Raw genomic sequence first — 825 nt, forward strand, 5'->3', positions numbered from 1 at the left:
AAGTGAAATTTTTTAGGGTCGCGTAGGCAGCTAAAACGTTTGCGGGGAAATCGAATGCAAATCTAGGCACTGATTGATTGTACATTGTTCTGAACTGTGGAGACTGTTGACCGACATTCTTTGCTGTGCAGTGCACAATGTGCACTAATCAACTAATCGATACTATATAAACAGAGGTATGGTTCTGTACCGCTATCAGTTCTTCAACAGACATTCTTCTAGCAATATGTTCAAAGTAAGATAGATGTTCAAATTTTTATATTTATATGTTATTAATCAGAAAATTGTTTTAGATCACCCTTTTCACAATTAGCTGCCTGATGGCTGTTGCATCCGCCCAGTACTGGGGAGGAGAGAGCGGTTATTGGGGTGGTGAAGGCGGTTATGCGGCAGATCACCAAGATTATCACTCGTATCCAAAGTACAAATATGAATATGGAGTAAAGGATTACCACACTGGAGATCACAAGAGCCAATGGGAGCATCGTGATGGAGATGTGGTCAAAGGTGGATACACCCTGGATGAAGCAGATGGTACGAAGCGTGTAGTTGAGTACTACTCCGATAAGCATCATGGTTTGACGGCTCATGTCAAAAGAATAGGCCACGCTCACCATCCTCAGGTTTACGGACATCACGGTGGCTACTATCAAGGATACGGCCATGGTCATTCCGGTTATAGTTACAACAATTTGGATCAATACCATCATTAGGATTGATTAATGATGTTGAATAGATTGTTTATCAAATGGATTGAGGAATGCAAAAGTTATTGAAAACAAAAAAGTTTTTCATAAATAAAGAATATATACCATTAGTAAAAAC

The 825-nt window shown here is 39.6% G+C and overlaps 1 protein-coding gene across 1 annotated transcript; it reads left to right on the forward strand.

The window, feature by feature from the left end:
* Positions 1-207: 207 nt before the first annotated feature.
* On the forward strand, positions 208-825 carry LOC5565814 (cuticle protein 19). Its single transcript, XM_001650132.2, has 2 exons — positions 208-235; positions 294-825. Exons 1-2 carry the CDS (start codon positions 227-229, stop codon positions 711-713), a joined length of 429 nt encoding a protein of 142 aa, XP_001650182.1. The 5' UTR covers positions 208-226; the 3' UTR covers positions 714-825.

This window comes from Aedes aegypti, chromosome 2, assembly GCF_002204515.2.
Source record: "Aedes aegypti strain LVP_AGWG chromosome 2, AaegL5.0 Primary Assembly, whole genome shotgun sequence".
NCBI lineage: Eukaryota > Metazoa > Arthropoda > Insecta > Diptera > Culicidae > Aedes > Aedes aegypti.